Source organism: Photinus pyralis, unplaced genomic scaffold, assembly GCF_008802855.1.
Source record: "Photinus pyralis isolate 1611_PpyrPB1 unplaced genomic scaffold, Ppyr1.3 Ppyr1.4_LG1, whole genome shotgun sequence".
In the NCBI taxonomy this organism is placed as follows: Eukaryota; Metazoa; Arthropoda; class Insecta; order Coleoptera; family Lampyridae; genus Photinus; species Photinus pyralis.
In genome coordinates this window covers 4,013,665-4,029,900 of record NW_022170249.1, presented here as the reverse complement: position 1 = coordinate 4,029,900, position 16,236 = coordinate 4,013,665, and the positions used below count along the sequence as shown (strand labels likewise).

Sequence of the window (16,236 nt, the reverse complement as noted above, 5' to 3'; positions counted from 1 at the left end):
AGTTGGCACTGCGCATGCGCAAAACCAAATTTTGAAATTGGCGTTTGATTTTCCTTTATCCCAAGTGCCTATGTCAAATTTCGTTTAAATTCTTCCATAAATAAAAAAGTTGGCACTGCGCATGCGCAAAACCAAATTTTGAAATTGGCGTTTGATTTTCCTTTATCCCAAGTGCCTATGTATCAAATTTCGTTTAAATTCTTCCATAAATAAAAAAGTTGGCACTGCGCATGCGCAAAACCAAATTTTGAAATTGGCGTTTGATTTTCCTTTATCCCAAGTGCCTATGTATCAAATTTCGTTTAAATTCTTCCATAAATAAAAAAGTTGGCACTGCGCATGCGCAAAACCAAATTTTGAAATTGGCGTTTGATTTTCCTTTATCCCAAGTGCCTATGTATCAAATTTCGTTTAAATTCTTCCATAAATAAAAAAGTTGGCACTGCGCATGCGCAAAACCAAATTTTGAAATTGGCGTTTGATTTTCCTTTATCCCAAGTGCCTATGTATCAAATTTCGTTTAAATTCTTCCATAAATAAAAAAGTTGGCACTGCGCATGCGCAAAACCAAATTTTGAAATTGGCGTTTGATTTTCCTTTATCCCAAGTGCCTATGTATCAAATTTCGTTTAAATTCTTCCATAAATAAAAAAGTTGGCACTGCGCATGCGCAAAACCAAATTTTGAAATTGGCGTTTGATTTTCCTTTATTCGAAGTGCTTATGTATCAAATTTCGTTTAAATTCTTCCATAAATAAAAAAGTTGGCACTGCGCATGCGCAAAACCAAATTTTGAAATTGGCGTTTGATTTTCCTTTATCCCAAGTGCCTATGTATCAAATTTCGTTTAAATTCTTCCATAAATAAAAAAGTTGGCACTGCGCATGCGCAAAACCAAATTTTGAAATTGGCGTTTGATTTTCCTTTATCCCAAGTGCCTATGTATCAAATTTCGTTTAAATTCTTCCATAAATAAAAAAGTTGGCACTGCGCATGCGCAAAACCAAATTTTGAAATTGGCGTTTGATTTTCCTTTATCCAAGTGCCTATGTATCAAATTTCATTCAAATACTTTTATAAGTAAAAAAGTTTGCAATTCGGTTTATAAATGGTCGAGATGCGAAAAGGGCACTGTGAATTTTGAATCGATTCGATTCAACTTTTGGCATTGCGTATTATATGGCTAAAGCTATGCCCATATTGAATTTCATGCAATTCAGTTCATAACTAACGGAGATGTAAAAGCGATCGAACATTTCTAAACAAAGTTATCGTTCACACGGACAGATAGATGGACAGACAGACAAAGGAACAGACGGAGAGATCAACCGGCAGGCGAGAGATAGCAATGCAAAATTATAAACGATCTCTAGGATCGTTAATAAACGGCAAAAGTGTAAAATTATGGAACATGTAAAAAACGGTTTTTTGTTTTTTTTACAATAACTTTTTTTGTAAGCGGTACAGAAAAAATTCCTTCCTTGGTACAAGACTCGACACCATAACGAACCAAATAGCGAAAAAAGTAGAACAATAGCTCTTAAGATAAAAAAACTAGTAGCGTCGCAAAGTTAGCGGACGGACGGACGGACGGACGGACGGACGGACAAAGTGGCCACAATAGCGCATTTTTTTTATATTTTTGTGGAAATGCGCTAAAAATGAAAACTTTATTAGCACAATTTCGTCGTGTAAGGCAGAAAGTACAGAAGATGGTAAAATCGGGAATGGGTACTGATGAAATTGATACAAGAGTATGGTTTGCATACAAAGCTTTTGCGTTTCTCAACGACAGAAATGAACCAAAAGCAACAATGGATACAATGGGACAGGTAAGTAAATACAGGACCATATTGTTTTCATATATTTAGGCAAGCATATTTTGCCACGGTACAGCACCCTCATTAGAAAAATATTCTGAGTATTCATCTCTAACTTCTTGGGCGATAACTGCCGATTTTCTAGCAACCCTTCGCAGAGGTAAAAGAGACGTTAAGTCTGCAGAGTGTTGCCTCCATTCGCCCTCAATCGTCCGATTGTCATCTTCAAAGTCAAAAGATCCGGGTGGAGCGTATACGTTGCGCGATGATGGACTTTTTTTAAGAAAGTTGTGTAAAAACACGCATGCCAAAGTCACAATTTCTGCCTTTTCAGGTTCTAACAGCATTGGTTTTCGCAACACTCGAAAAACTACTGATAATATATCGAATGCATTTTCTACGATCCTCCGCGCTCAGCTTAATCGATAATTAAAGATTCGCTTTTGTGATCCTTCTTCATGATTGCCAGGATAGGGTTTCATTATGTGTTCTTGTAACGGAAAGGCGTCGTCAGCTACATAAACGAAAGGCACAGCTTTGTTCCGGTTTGGCAGTGCACTACTTGGTGGAAGATTGAGTTCCCCTGTACTTAATTTAGAATAAAAGTTTGAATTTCTGAACACTCCCCCATCTGAAATCCTACCCCGGCATCCAACATCAACATATAAGAACGAATAGTCGCTATCCACCACGGCCATCAAAACAATGCTGAATGTCCCTTTATAATTGTGGTATTCTGTTCCGGTTTTAATAGGGGCTTGTAGAACAACGTGTTTGCCGTCAATTGCTCCCACACATTGTGGAAAATTCCATCTTTTTTTAAAGCCATCCGCAACCTTTTGCCACGATTCGATCGAATTAGGCACCTGCAACAACATGGTATTAAATAAATGTCGTATGTAATGTATCTCTTTTATAGGACAACAACGAAAGAGAAGTAAGTGAAGAAGAGGAAGGAGGAGATGATGACACATCTCAAATCGAACATCTGGATGAAAGCCATCAACCCGACAACCAACATGTCGAACAAGATTCTGCCCCCGTAGAAACTCAAAACATACGTGACACGTTCCCTCCACCTGCCAAACGTATAAAGAAAGTGGCCAGCAAACAAAAAGATAGTCGCCTTGAAGAAGCATATGGAGTCATGTCTATGCTATCTGCAAAGCGAACTGCTTCACGCGATGAGTGCGCACTGTTCGGTGAACAATTAGCATGTAAATTACAAAAATTAGACGATCGCAATAGACTTATACTTATGCATAAAATTAATACACTAGTTTTTGAAACAGAAATGAGGATCTCACGGCCAAGTAATATTTCAACCTTTAATTATACTCAAAGTGCAGATCTCATGACACAGCCATATCATTATATGCAACCATCCCCTTCATATTCACTACATGATGGTAGTTCTCCGATTTCATGTACACCAGTGATGTCTCCAAATCTTTCCGCACCGTCACCAGCATCAACTTCCAGTTGCGGCATGGAAGATATACAACGCGATGATGTTTATTCGATACAATAATATATCATTTAATTACCCCATTTGATTTTTGTATGTTTATTTTTCTTTCTTTTGAATAAATACTTTAAGTTTTTCTTACCTGTAGGTGTTCACTAAGCGCTGTTATAAGAGCTTGACAAACTTCTGGCACTATTTTGGAAATAATCTGCTTTGATATTTTAAGTAAGTACATCAGACTGACATACGAGTCTCCTGTAGCCAAGTATCTTAGTGTTATTGCCAATCCAATCTTTCTTGTGCCGATATAGCTTTTCTGTAATTTGTGTCACGTTTGGATATTTGCGGTTCTACAAGGCGTAGTAAATATTCAAAATCGGTAGAAGACATGCGGCAAAAGTTTCTAAATCCACTCCCATCTTCAAGTTTTAACTCCGCTAGGAGATTGGCACCACCATATATTTTCCTGTTTTGGAAAAGACGCCTCTGCCAGTATCGTCTACGTGCGTACTTTCGGCTTAATTGATGAATAACAACGTAGGCAGCAGCTGCCAATAACAGATCATCGTCATCTTGCTCTTGTAATAACGACATCGTTAATTTAATGTACTGTACTTTAAAATATTTCGTATATGCACTTAAAACTCATAAACAAGCGTTTTACAACTGCGCGAGCAAGTGGTATGTTTGAACGTCCTCACCAAACTATATGTTCGTCGCTATTTTGTTTGAAGTTACCGACACTCGACGGAAAACTAGCGAACCTGTTCGCGAATAGCTCGCAAATTAAAATATACTCGAACCGTTCGTGGTCTGTATACGAACAGCTTGCGAACTGTTTACGAACAGCTTGCGATCTAATCTCGAACAACGTCTACATCGACACGCGAACGCGTTTACTACTGCTCGTGAGCTGCTCGCGAGCAGCTCGCCGTTTTGGTGAATACGCGCCTTTAGATTTACACAAAAGCATGAAATTCGAAATTAAAGGAATTATGAATTGGTATTTTGCTTCTTGTAAATCCTTTGTGTTCGAATTTTTCTTGAACAATTGTTCAATTGCACGTCTCTTAAAATCGTCCAAATCTAATCTCTTTAGAAACCTATAAATTTTAATACGCAACCAAGAGCGCCATAAACAGAGCGAGGAAGTTTTGACGGGGACAAAATTTATTGAAAAGATAAATATGGCTTCGACTTTGTTTTCGGCTTAAATCAAAGGACTTGTTTACCTCTCCTGCACGATTTATTTATTTTAATCGCATAGATTGAACTGTCAAACGCGGAAAAGGTCCCTTTACGAATTCATGATGTAATGAATAGCCCGATTACGCCTATTTAACGAAGGCAGCTTTCCACTGAGAGCTAAGATACGATTAATTAATAACGTATTGGTTTTCAATAGACGGTTTCGGCGTAAGTTTGACCTTGAAAGGATAAAGAGGAAAGTTCTACCCTAGTTTTGTTTCTTTCTAACAGTGTCGCCACACATAGCGCAATATATCCCCAAATTGATTAGTTATTTTTACAATATTACCATATAATTGGTAATCCATGTTTATAGTAATATAACCTTACAAAACATTCGCATAACCTCATTTATTCGTTTCTGTCGTCATTATTTCCTGGCCTTTTCTAGTTTTCTCATTGCATATTTCCATTTATCTTTCACGTTCCACCTTTGATTATTTTATTTCCTTTTGCATTTTTTGAATACCCTGTCTTTAACCTTTATACCAAACAGTTTTTTTTAAAACTAAACTGTACACAATCCTTCTTGCTCAAGTAAGTGGAACGTGAAAGATAAATGGAAATATGCAATGAAAAAACTAGAAAAGGCCAGGAAATAATGATGACAGAAACGAATAAATGAGGTTATGCGAATGTTTTGTAAGGTTATATTACTATAAACATGGATTACCAATTATATGGTAATATTGTAAAAATAACTAATCAATTTGGGGATATATTGCGCTATGTGTGGCGACACTGTTAGAAAGAAACAAAACTAGGGTAGAACTTTCCTCTTTATCCTTTCAAGGTCAAACTTACGCCGAAACCGTCTATTAAACTATCGCACCGAACGAGAGAGCACAATTTTAACTAAGACGATAAAGCGAAAATTACATTCTGATTATTAGATCAGTAACGATTTTCCCATACCTAGTAGGTGTAATAAAATTCAAACTTTTGCCTAAATCGGTATAGGTAGGTATACGTGCATTTTCTGTACCGGTCTTAAATCTTAAAATTGGAAATTCAATTTTGCATATAAATTAGTAATATCAATAAAAGTTTTGAGGAAATCCGTAGTCGATACAGAAAATTGGATTTGATATGTAGCGGTATTATAAACCCACCCTTACAGATTTTTTTTCGAGTTTTGTGCGTTTAGCGATCGTTCGAACTAGTTCTCGAGCTTCACCCCATAGCATCTTTAAGATTACTACGACTTGTGTAACAAAACAAGAGCTGAAACTTTAAACCGTTATTTTGCTTTTATTTTATATTCTGTAAGTATCAAATTCTGTGCCAACACTTTTAAGTGGTAAAACTAGATCTACACTAGGACTTTAGCATAAGAACTAAATCACTTTCACACAACTCATCAAAACTGTGAGCCACTTTTTATAAATAGGTACCATTATACCTACTTTTGCCTCCGGTTACTTATTATTATGAGTTCGTTGATTTCGTGGATGAACTGTTAAGTTTTAATTATTTAATTGTATCCATATACAATACTTACTGCTCGAAGCACACGCAACTTCTCTGCAAGTAATATTTACAGATAGGTAATCGATTTATTTATTAATCGCTGGCTCGGCTCGAATTCAAATAACACAATATCCTGCGATAAATTCCAGGTGACTTACTTAAGTTCGTTTGCGGCTCCAAGCGAGTCTTTCAACACGCAATAAAAAATAACGCACACAGTTATCTACGGATGAGCGACATATCTTCGCGCTAATTGTCTTTCGCAGTTCAACGCACTGTGGCCAAAGTTGAACTTCTTAACAAACTAAAATCCACCCTGCGAATGGCCGACTTAACTTTTTTAAGCGCTCGACGCCAACGCTATCGTGGCTAAACCACGATTCCCTGCCAACCTAATTCCCACTACTTTTCTTATTTAATTCCCGCCCATTTCGTGGCTTAAACAACTCATTTTTTCGTCCAATGAGATTTCTTGGCACAAAGTTAGAAGAAGACGCGCTATTCGGCAAGCTTGATAGGTATGTGATGTGACTTGCAAAATTGTCACGTAATTCACGTTAATTTCGTCATGTCCCACGACTTCACCGAGCCTAAAGCTTTCATACACATTTAAAAAGTCGAGGACGTATTCAGGAACCATTCGCCCACATACAAAATCGAAAAATTTTAGGTCATCCCCCCAAATAATGAGACCACTCTTTACATGTCGCATGACCTAATTTAAAAATTTGCGCAATCCCAAAAAATTGAAAACTGAAAAAAACTGGACTTAAAATGGGGGCAGAAACTACTCTAATGTTTGGAGAAGCTGTAAAGGGAATCCACAACTCATAACACGCCATATAAAATTCGGAGCAAGGGGGTCTATATCAGTACTACTGCTCGTACCGCCGCGGCCGTGATATTGCCCCCCCCCCGCGAATCCAAGGAGTAGCCCAATGTACCGGGGTGGGATTCAGGGCCAAAAGCACTATCCACCTGGGGTTCGAAATCCATTACGGTTGTACCATCCATTTTTGTTTTTATGCACCTTTGTAGCAGGGACAACACGCTTCTTTCTCAACTTTATATTACTGAATGCTGTGTTTATTTCGTCCGGCAGGATAGAATTTTGAAAATCATAATTAAGATGGACAAGGGCGGTCTCCTTCTTGTGTAATTAACTTTCATAATTAAATTTTGTTAATTGTCGTTGGTGTATGTAACGACATGGAAATTACTATTGTCATACGATAAAGCGGTCAAGGTTGTTTTTGTTTACATTTTTATTTTATTTAACGTAGAATTTCCGGTAATTTCGTTTGCTTTTATCTGTTATCAATTGTAAATGCTTAATTTAATTGACAAGTGGATGTGATTTATCGCCTTTTCTGTGTAATTAAAAGAGATGAATTTTTATTTTTCCTAGTATTTTAGTCTGATAAGAATTTGTTTAGTAAAATTATTCGGCCTCTATTATTTGGATCTTTTTTCGTACGTAGCAGGGATAGATTTTCTTGTCAACTGTGTAATCATTGGTTGTTCTGATTTTGATTTTCGGAAGAAGAGTTTCGCCTTAAATAAGATTTGTACAGGAATAGCGTCGCTTTTTGCTTCAGTCAACGCAGAACCACGTTTCTTTGAAAATTTAAATCATCTTTAAGCCAAGTTCAGGGCCCAAGTGCGGTCAATTTAAAATTCTCTGTACGCACAGTTTACGCAGTTACGTCTTGTTGAAGATTGAAATCAGCTTTTAGCCAGGTTCAGAGCGGAGAACGTAGAACTGCGTTTCTTTGAATATTTAATTCGCTTAATGCAAATTTGTGGGCATAACTAAGTTATTGAAATTTAAATCAGCTTTACGCCAACAGTCAAGGCAGTATTACGTCTTTTGAAGTTTGAAGATTGAAGAGGCTCCGTTTGCGTAGCCGGAAGCCGAGTTCGAGGCTAAGTATTATTCTACGTTTCACGTTTGTTCTCTGCTGGAGGATTGTCGTAAAGTTTTGACCATCTAATAAGGTGCTTCAAAGAAAAGAGGTTGTCAGCGCCCCCATGAGTGTATTTTCAACGTGTGTTCAAAGTGTAATTGTTAAATTGAAATTTGGAATTTTGTGTTTTGTGTACGGATACCTTTTTATTTGGATTACAATTCCCGGACATGTAATGTAAGTAATTAAGTTCTAATTTTAGTCTTTGTGTAATAATTGTTTGTTTTTGTATCATTTTCCTTGTGTGTGTTAGAATTAAATCACACTTTTGTAATTTTCACTTAATTTCCGTGTGTTTCATTCTAACGACTTCATTTCTAATTCAACTGTGTTTTTGCTGGATGCTTGCCCAACGTTCATTTTATTCAAAATTCAGTTTGGAGTTTAAGGTATTTGGTCTAACCCACTATTTGTTAGAAGTAAATAGGTTAACTGAGAGCAGAGTCGAATTTCTTGTCTGTGCTGGGGAGAAGTTTTGTACCGTGATAAATAATAAACGTAAAGAACTAGCTCGGGTTTTGTTTTGGTGTTACGGTCTTTCTGGCTTACGGACCAGTGCACACAGCACTATATTATTATATTATATAGGGTGTTACATTGAAGTAAGTAAACAAATTGGCTGGTAGAGGGGATCAAAACAAGCATTTTTTTTTCAAATAAACCGAGGGTCCAACGTGTTTCGTTTCGGTGCAACCCCCAAAAAGTGGTGAAATTTGCATTTCTTCTTTAATTTTTTTTCAGCAACCATAAGTTAGACAGACTGAGCACGTCTTTCAATAGGTTTTCGTGTATGTCCTTTCCGATTTTGCAAATTTTTTTCAAAATTCCTACCACGAAAGGCGCATTCCGAAATGGGGGTACAAAAAAAATTTTGATTTCGATGAAATTCGGTATATGGGGGTTTTTGAACATGAAAATCACGAATATGAAATTAGTTTTTAAAAATTCGAAAAAAAATCTACTGCAATTCTTGGCTGTCAACGAAATTGGAGAGAATTCCGCGAAGTACAGACTTGATGAGTTACGGAACAAAATTGTTTTTTTTTTAAATCACTTTTCAAACAAAAGTTATACTCCTTTGAAGATTAATCCTTCAGGTCACAAAGTGTCCCCCGCCTACTAGTGAGTGATCTAATTTCGCATGTAGTTAATTGAAAATGTGGCAAATAAAAAAAATAACGATTTAAGTCGACATGAGAAAAAATGCAAATTTCGTGATTTTCATGTTCAAAAACCCCCAGATACCAAATTTCGTCGAAATCAGAATTTTTTTCGCACCCGCAAATAGGGGTGGCCTTTCGTGGTACGAATTTTGAAAAAAATTTATCAACATCGTACGCCCTGTACGCGAAAACCTATTCAAAGACGTGTAACTCTTATGGTTGCTGAGAAAAAAATTATAGAAACAATCCAAATTTCACCACTTTTTTTAGGGTGGCTCCCAAACGAAACACATTGGTTTATTTGGAAAAACTGTTTGTCATGATCACCTCTATCACCTAATTTTTTTTAAATGCGGTCATGTAACACCCTGTATACTACCTATACTATACCCTGAATGTTATATTGCAGAGGTATTGTTCTTACAAAGGAATATATACAACTTATTTTGTTGGTAAATGGGGTGGAAATAATCGCGAATGTCTGTAATTTTAAGAGATGTAGACCGCTCTCATGCTTTTTATATAACATTGTGGTGTGGTTTTTGCCACCACCCACCGTGACAGTTAAAAAAATTACATCCGTTTTTCCAACATAAATTAATGCAGAATTACATACGCAAATGTGATAATTATATGTGTCGCGATAGTTCTACCGAAAATCTAACTGTCTAAATTTCAGAAAGAAGGCGGTGCGGCGTCGGCGGCGTCTAGTATATATCCGAAACGAGTGGGCAATAACGAAGTGTTAACTGCACTCACGTGGCGAGTGGAATGTTAAGAGAAAGATTCGGTTTGTACCTCAAAATTGAGAATAATAAAAATGGGACTGCATGAAAAATTGCAGATCATTTTTCTTTTTTTCGTCGTCGACCGGAGCGCGTAATAAATTCAGTCAACCGACCTGCTCGCTTAAACGTATAATCTTGGCACGCAGATCGCCTCGTCGAAATAAATACAAGAAAAATATATTAAAAGTTATTTCCTCTCGAATAAATCGAACATCTTTAATACTCCTTTTGCTCAAATTTACATACCGTTACTCGTTTATTTGCAAAGTAAAGGTTATATAATGTAAATTGGAATGAATCTCTTTGAATATTGTACGGAACTTTTTAGAAAAAAAAAAGTTCAGCTGCCAGCCAGTGCATCCAAGAACCACCACCGCTCCTACTTTTCAATCTAACTGCTAGGTATGTAATTTATTTTAGTAATAATGACTTACTTCTATAATCGATAAAACATTAGTGCTGGTGGTTGAAAAGCGTAACGACGTTTCTGTGTTGCCGTGGTGCTCTGGATATTTCTTTTAAATTATGTTGCGCGTGCTGTCATTTATTTCTTTTTTGGTTGAAAGCTTTATATCGACATTTTAAATAGAAAGGAAGGGATTTGATATTGTTCAAGTGTTGGTTGATCTTTCTGCTGAAGATTTAGAATTGAACAACACCTCGAAGGAAAGACGTTTTCGTTAACAAAAAGAAGCCGATTACCGATTGGCTACGAAGCGTGGACATTTGCTTCTGGGTCAATTGCGTCCAGGGTAATTAAGTGGAACCAGTTGTGCCTTCAAAATGTTTTTTATAATGGCGACGTCACTATTGTTAATGAACGCGAGACAACTGCGATCCACAAAAAAGTGCCTTTCATGAAAGCTTATCCAAAACTTGTAAACATTTTGTAGCAGTTGTCGTTTAAAATCAGTTGTACCTCAAAATTGTTTCAAAAGATGAACACGCACACAAAAAATAAGTACCTACCAGTACCTACTTTATTTCAAAGACTAGCATTACAAGATATGCATATTACATTGTAACACACATGTATGAGGCGCCGTTAGTACCATAATTATTTCTTACGAATATATAAAATAAATATAATATCTAGAACTTTTATATATTTACATTAAAAGTTTTAAATATACAGGGTGATTCCTATAGTACCTGCCACCGTTTGGGAGCGTATAGGGGGTGCCTAGGGGAGTATTTTGATATAGGACACTTGGGGTCGGAAATCTAAAATAAGGGCGCCAGAACCAAATTTATCTTCTGGAATTTCACGCCTGTATGTAGGCAACCCAACCGACCGACGTTTCGCGCGGAGCGATGCAGAGCGAGTTAGCGCGAGGAAGCGACATGGGAGGGAAGGGGGGAAAACGACAGTCAAAAGCAATAACGTTTACAAGTGTTCAACGTGGCCACCGTTGTTCTCAATGCACTTCCTACATCTAGCCAACTATTATTATACTATTGCCATAGTGTTTATTCACTTGATACGCGTCGTTGCAGACGGGATTTCGTGGGTTTAAACAAAATTCTGATCAAGTGTCAGCCACACATCGCCGCCTGAGATCGCTCCGTGTGCACCGCCGGCCGGTTGGGCTGCCTACCTACAGGCGCGAAATTCCAGAAGGTAAATTTGGCTCTGGCACCCTTATTTTAGATTTCCGACCCCAAGTGTCCTATATCAAAATACTCCCCTACGCACCACCTACACGCTCCCAAACGGTGGCAGGTACTATAGGAATCACCCTGTATAAGAAATTAAGTTTTATATATCTGCAGGATAGCGTCGATGAAATTATATAAACCTTCAGCTTCATGTATCTATCACTGGTGGCGCTACAGTAACCTCAAACTTGGCAACAGCAACCAGTGATTGTTTTAACTTGAACAACTGATTTGCTACTTCTGTTTACATTTCCAATATTATACATATAATTATTGTGTATAATTGGATTAAGAAAGAAAACTGTCGAATGTCCGATCTGCTAGTTTTCACGCCGCCGCGCGCCGTTTATATTTCATATGTATGTATCTCTAACAAGCAACCCAACCCTATTTTATTTTTATAGTAAATTTTCAAACTTGCAAACCGGTTCATATAATTCATGTATGGCAGTTACTTTCTAATTTACAGACTCCAATAAAATTCATACGTCGCCAGAATGAAGTTGCTGAAATGTGTACCTATTCTTCTTCATAATGTCAAACCAACTCTAATAGAAACTCTTCGACATCCATTTTCAAAACAACCCAAATCTGAAAACTATGCGCAACCGAAATATGAATGTAAACAAAAGAAGCAGATCAGCTGTCCAAATTCAAACAAACGCTGGTCTTTGTTGCCAAGTTTGAGGCTATTCTAGCGCCACTAGTGATAGGCATACGAAGCTGAAGTTTTATATATTTCATCGACGCTATCGTGCAGATATATAAAACTTAATTTATTATATATTTAAAACTTTTAATTCAAATATATAAACGTTCTAGATATATTTATTTTATTTTATATATTCGTTAGAAATAATTATTTCGTTACATCATGACCCTATAGCGCGATTGTAGTTCAACTTTCGTTCAGTGGATTGACGCGGACTTGGCCAGGTAATTTTTCAATAGTGTCAAATTATCCCGATTTTTCCAAGATACTTTTGATCGCCTTGCTAAGCACAGTATGTACCCTCATATCTTCTCAAAAAATAATACTGTTGATTAGGTGTATCAACAAATATTTTTCATTCGGCTTATGGAATTAGTACCTAAATGTATCATGCGGAATGGGAATTGTGTATACTGAAAAATTGATTCCCATTAGCGTTTAATCAGCTTTTGGAAATTCAATAAATGTATCTAGCTGGAATGCTACAGTCAGCCTCACTGTTATAGAGAAAACAAATCTGATGAAAAGCATGACGTACGTATCTACTTAAGTTTGAGCGAGTATAGAACTGTCCTGTTGGTGCTTTTTTATACCACTGACAAGTTACGCGTCATCAGGGGTATAATCTGAGCATTTTTCTTATTTTCCCCTTGGCTTGTTGGCACCTGCTTAAACCTTTTTACGAATGCTCTTACTATTGCTTTGAATAAAACGGTTATTCGCTAGCCGACTGGCGCATTTGAAAAATGTGAGTCGTTCGCACGAGTTACACACATTCGTCAAGACAGTAACACAATCCTCTAATCTTTTTCTGTTTTAGTATGCTACACATTCTAGGCTTCATATTATATCTCCGTTGTATCTCAGACACCAAACCTGAAATAAATACGTTTCTGATTGCATTCTGTTTCGTGAGCTTCGCAGCTTGAGCACAATCGATATTAAATTTATTTTCGGTGAACATAACACACGTTAGGGAATCAGGTACATTCCAAATTGTACGTTGGCACATGAAACGTTGAGAAATCCCTCAACTCAGCAGCTCAGACGTAATGTTTGTGTTGTTTGTGTGATAATATTTTTGTACTGCCCTGTATGTTATTTTAGCACAAATCGATCTACGTAAACAGCTTGCAAATAGGATTTTTATTTACCTATAAATATTCCCGGAATCTTATAACTTGTACCGTATTTCTATAGTCAGTGTAAGACCAGTATTTAAATAAAGATTTAAGTGTTTAACTCAAATTGATGCCGTTGCATCCTTCAAGTTTCAACTACCAATTAGGGGAAACTGGATTCAACTAAACTTAGATCTCATCGAATCTATAGGTAATATGACATCATGAATATACTTTATAATATTAAGTCAAAAGCCGTTAGTGAAGATGGTATAAGTAATGGTATATGCTACTGTTATGCTGTCCGCTTGTCATTGATTACATCACATACATCATTAACGTATGTCTTAGAACTAAACACGGTACCCGATATTTGGAAAGTGGCTAATGTGATTGCTATTCCAAAAAATAACACCCCTCAAAATATTAATGAGTTGCGCCCCATCAGTATACTCCCCGTACTGTCGAAGGTATTGGAAAAGGTGGTAGCTAATCAGATGCAACGTCACGTTGATAAGTATTGTATCTTGCCAAAAACTCAGTCTGGGTTCAGAAGTGGATATAGTTGTACGATTGCCTTGTTAAATCTCACTGATGATATTTTCGCTGCGACGGATGCTAACAAACTATCAATTTTAGTAATGCTCGACTTTTCAAAGGCCTTCGACATGATCAACCATGACATCTTACTAAGTTTGCTACATTACGTTGGCTTTAGTACCTACTAATGCATGTACATTTATGACTAATTACCTTAAAGGTAGAACTCAAAGAGTAACACTTAATAGCCATCGGTCTACTGCTCTTCCCATATGCTGTGGGGTTCCCCAAGGGTCCATATTAGGTCCATTGCTATTTTTATTGTACACCTCAAATCTCGGCAATTGTTTAAAGCATGCTAAATTTCACCAATACGCAGATGATACCCAATTGCGCTACGACTTTCTCGAATGTAATATCGAACAAGCGGTTGAATTCATGAATAGTGATATATGCAGAATAGTTCAAACGTCCGAGGATCATGGCTTGCACATTAATACTATAAAATCATCGGCTATGTTGTTTGGGAAGAGAAAGGCAAGGGAACGACTCAAAGATTCAGTGCGAATACGTGTAAAGGACTCAACCTTACCAATTCAAAGTTGCGCAAAAAACCTTGGTGTGATAATGGATTCTGACCTTAGATTTAAAAAACAGGTGTCAGAGATGATAAAGAAAGCTTTTTTAAATCTGAAATTAATTTTTCGTAACAGGCGCTGCATCAGTCAGCAGATAAAAAGTATTTTGTGCGAATCGCTCGTCCTTTCCCAGTTTAATTATTGTGATGCATTGTACGGACCTTGTTTGGACGCAGCCGATAAGTACAGGATACAAAAAATGCAAAACTCGTGTTTGCGTCTGATTTATGGTGTTAGGAAGTATGATCGAATCTCCCATAAATTACATGAGATAAAATTGCTGAATATGGAGAATAGGAGGTTCGGTCACTCTGCTAACTTATATCATAAAATAATCTCTAGGAAGACTCCACGGTACCTCTATGAGAAGGTCGGACTGAGCTCAAATAGTAGGTACGCTGCGTTAATCACCCCACCATTGCATAAATCATCACTCCATGAGCGCTCTTTTAGCTACAACATAGCGAAACTTTACAACTCCTTGCCGGACTCGTGTAAAAGCTTGCCTCCTCTTAAATTTAAAAAGTACGTCCAACTATTCTTACTTGATCGCCAGTTGCAATAAACTCGTTGTCAATTTGGTCTTTTTATATGAGCAAGTTCTCAGTCCTCATATCGAATCACACATTCATTAACTCGCTTCGTCAGCTCAGCATTCATCTATCGCTCTTAAGTTGTGCCGCAACCATGCACACCAATTTATATTGTTTTATTTAGAAGCCATATAGTCTTTCGTTTCAAACATTATATATATATTTGGGAAATGGGTTAAGTGGAAGAGCGAATGCAGTTTCAGTTGATACTGCAGTCGAACTTCGCCCAATTAGCTACCTAGCATACAGAATTTGTTTTTTTTGTACCGTATGCATATATTCAGTTGTAAGTAGCTAATAAAAGTCATTATTATGGTCGGTGTTTCTTGTGAGAACTCAGGTCTAGCCTGGTTAACTAATCGCACGGATTAAAAATCAAGTAACGATTAGTGTCTGTGTCTGTGTCTGGTGAAGTTATGTAGGGTTCTTAAAAACGAGTGGGTTGTGATAACGTGGTGTGTTTCTGTGAAGAAGGAGTTTTGTGTTTTTTAATTGTATTTATGGTGTTCCTGAGGTCGTATTTGTGAGGTTGCTTGGGTTTTTGGTGGAGATATTGCAGTATTTTGTGAACCTGTGATGCTGTTAAGGTTTTTGCGCTTCGGTTGTATACGAGTGGGTTGTTTCTGAGAAGAAGGAGTATTGTGTTTTTTAACTGTGCTAGGGCGTGTAACTTTATTGGATGGACCTGTCTTTGTAGTACATGTTGCGTTACTTGTGTTTATGGTGTTTCTTTGTTCTTGAGGTTGTATTTGTGAGGTTGCTTGGGTTATTGATGGAGATATTACAGTATTTTGTGAGCTAGTAGTGCTGTATAGGTTTTTGCGTTTGGGTTGAATACGAGTGGGTTGTGATAACGTGGTGTACTTCGGTGAAGAAGGAGTTATGTGTTTTTTAATTGTGCTAGGGCGTGTAACTTTATTGGGTGGACCTGTCTTTGTAGTGCATGTTGCGTTACTTGTATTTATGGCGTTTCTTTGTTCTTGAAGTTGTATTTCTGTTGTTGCATGGGTTATTGGTGGAGACATTACAGTATTTTGTGAGCCTGTAGT

At 37.1% G+C, this 16,236-nt stretch overlaps 1 protein-coding gene and 1 pseudogene across 1 annotated transcript; one reads left to right on the top strand and one right to left on the bottom strand.

Moving 5' to 3' along the window:
- The first annotated feature begins 1,607 nt into the window (after positions 1-1,607).
- On the top strand, positions 1,608-3,362 carry LOC116178701. Its single transcript, XM_031498282.1, has 2 exons — positions 1,608-1,832; positions 2,740-3,362. Exons 1-2 carry the CDS (start codon positions 1,662-1,664, stop codon positions 3,349-3,351), a joined length of 783 nt encoding a protein of 260 aa, XP_031354142.1. The 5' UTR covers positions 1,608-1,661; the 3' UTR covers positions 3,352-3,362.
- LOC116178693 lies at positions 1,830-4,065 on the bottom strand (annotated as a pseudogene).
- Between the last annotated feature and the right edge of the window lie 12,171 nt (positions 4,066-16,236).

Bases quoted from the DNA above. Each gene is read 5' to 3' on its own strand.
- LOC116178701 (XM_031498282.1), top strand. From the start codon at position 1,662: ATGAAAACTTTATTAGCACAATTTCGTCGTGTAAGGCAGAAAGTACAG. The intron at 1,833-2,739 runs GTAAGTAAATAC...TCTCTTTTATAG, and splicing joins CAATGGATACAATGGGACAG to GACAACAACGAAAGAGAAGT.